The sequence below is a fragment of the Sinocyclocheilus rhinocerous genome, unplaced genomic scaffold (assembly GCF_001515625.1).
Source record: "Sinocyclocheilus rhinocerous isolate Xijiao unplaced genomic scaffold, SAMN03320098_v1.1 scaffold36344, whole genome shotgun sequence".
Classification (NCBI taxonomy): domain Eukaryota; kingdom Metazoa; phylum Chordata; class Actinopteri; order Cypriniformes; family Cyprinidae; genus Sinocyclocheilus; species Sinocyclocheilus rhinocerous.
The window spans coordinates 1-1,176 of record NW_015627035.1 but is presented as its reverse complement, the minus strand read 5'-3'; the positions used below and the strand labels follow the sequence as shown (position 1 = coordinate 1,176).

Below are 1,176 nucleotides of genomic sequence, written 5' to 3'. Positions count from 1 at the left end.
CTCTGACCATCATTGACACTCCAGGATACGGAAACACTGAAGGATCCGAGAAAGACAGAGAGATTTCTGAGTATCTAACCAAATTATTTTCAGCTGAGGATGGGATTCATTATATTGATGCAGTGTGTTTTGTGATGAAGACGTCTCAGAATCGACTCTCTGAAAAAGAGTTTTACATCTTTCACTCAGTTCTGTCTATACTTGGTAAAGATATAGAGAACAGCATAATGTTTCTCATGTCACAGTCAGATGGATTACCTCCAACAGATGCTCTTAATGCCATTAAAACAGCAGAAATACCCAGCAGAAAGAAAACTAAAAAACAACCTTTTCACTTCGTATTCAACAACCGACAGAAAGAGAAAAGAGACAAAAAGTTTGATCATATCTACAGATTATCATGGGAAATGGGAGAGAGAAGCATAAATGAGCTCTTCACACTCCTGGAAGAAAAGAACAGAAAAAGTGTTCAGTTGACATTAGATGTTCTGAAAGAGAGAAGCAAACTTGAGGTCTGTGTTGACAATCTGAAGGAGAGAATCTCTGAGAATGAGTTAAAAATTAAAGAACTGAATCAGATTCAGGAAGCCCTCAGACAGAACGGAGAAAATATTAAAAATTGTAAAAATTCTGAGGTTAAAGTCAATAGAAGTTTCAAAGAAAAAGTCTCCATTGAAAATGCATCATGGAGGAACAGAAACGCAACCTGCTGCTCCGTCTGTGAGGAAAACTGTCATGAAAACTGCTGGTTTGCAACCTGCTGCTCCATCTGTGAGGAAAACTGTCATGAGAACTGCTGGTGGGTGAATGATCTCTCATGGTGTGAAGCCATGCGGAACTATAACTGCACTGTGTGTACAGGAAAGTGTCATTACAGCAAACATGTCAGAGAGAACAAAAAATATGTGATGAAGACAAAGGAAGATAAAATGAAATTTGAAGAATTTGAAAAAGAGTACGAACACAATGGTGACCAGAATGGAACCAGCTTTAACAAAGAAGAATATGAAAATATTAAAAAGAAACTTGAAAACAACATGAAAGAGTCTGAAAATAAAACAAAAGAAGAAGAAAAACTGAAAAGTGAACTGGAAAATAATAAAAATGAAAAGTCCAAACTGCTGCATGACGCTTACATCAGCATCGTGAGTCTGTCTAAGGTCGCATTAAAATCTG

The 1,176-nt window shown here is 37.0% G+C and overlaps 1 protein-coding gene across 1 annotated transcript; it reads left to right on the top strand.

Annotated features, from left to right (window-relative positions):
- Positions 1-5: 5 nt before the first annotated feature.
- On the top strand, positions 6-1,169 carry LOC107720643 (uncharacterized; the record flags this gene model as incomplete). The annotated part of the gene is made up of 1 exon (XM_016528405.1): positions 6-1,169. A coding segment is annotated over one exon (1,164 nt), but the record flags the coding sequence as incomplete, so codon positions are not given.
- Positions 1,170-1,176: the final 7 nt, after the last annotated feature.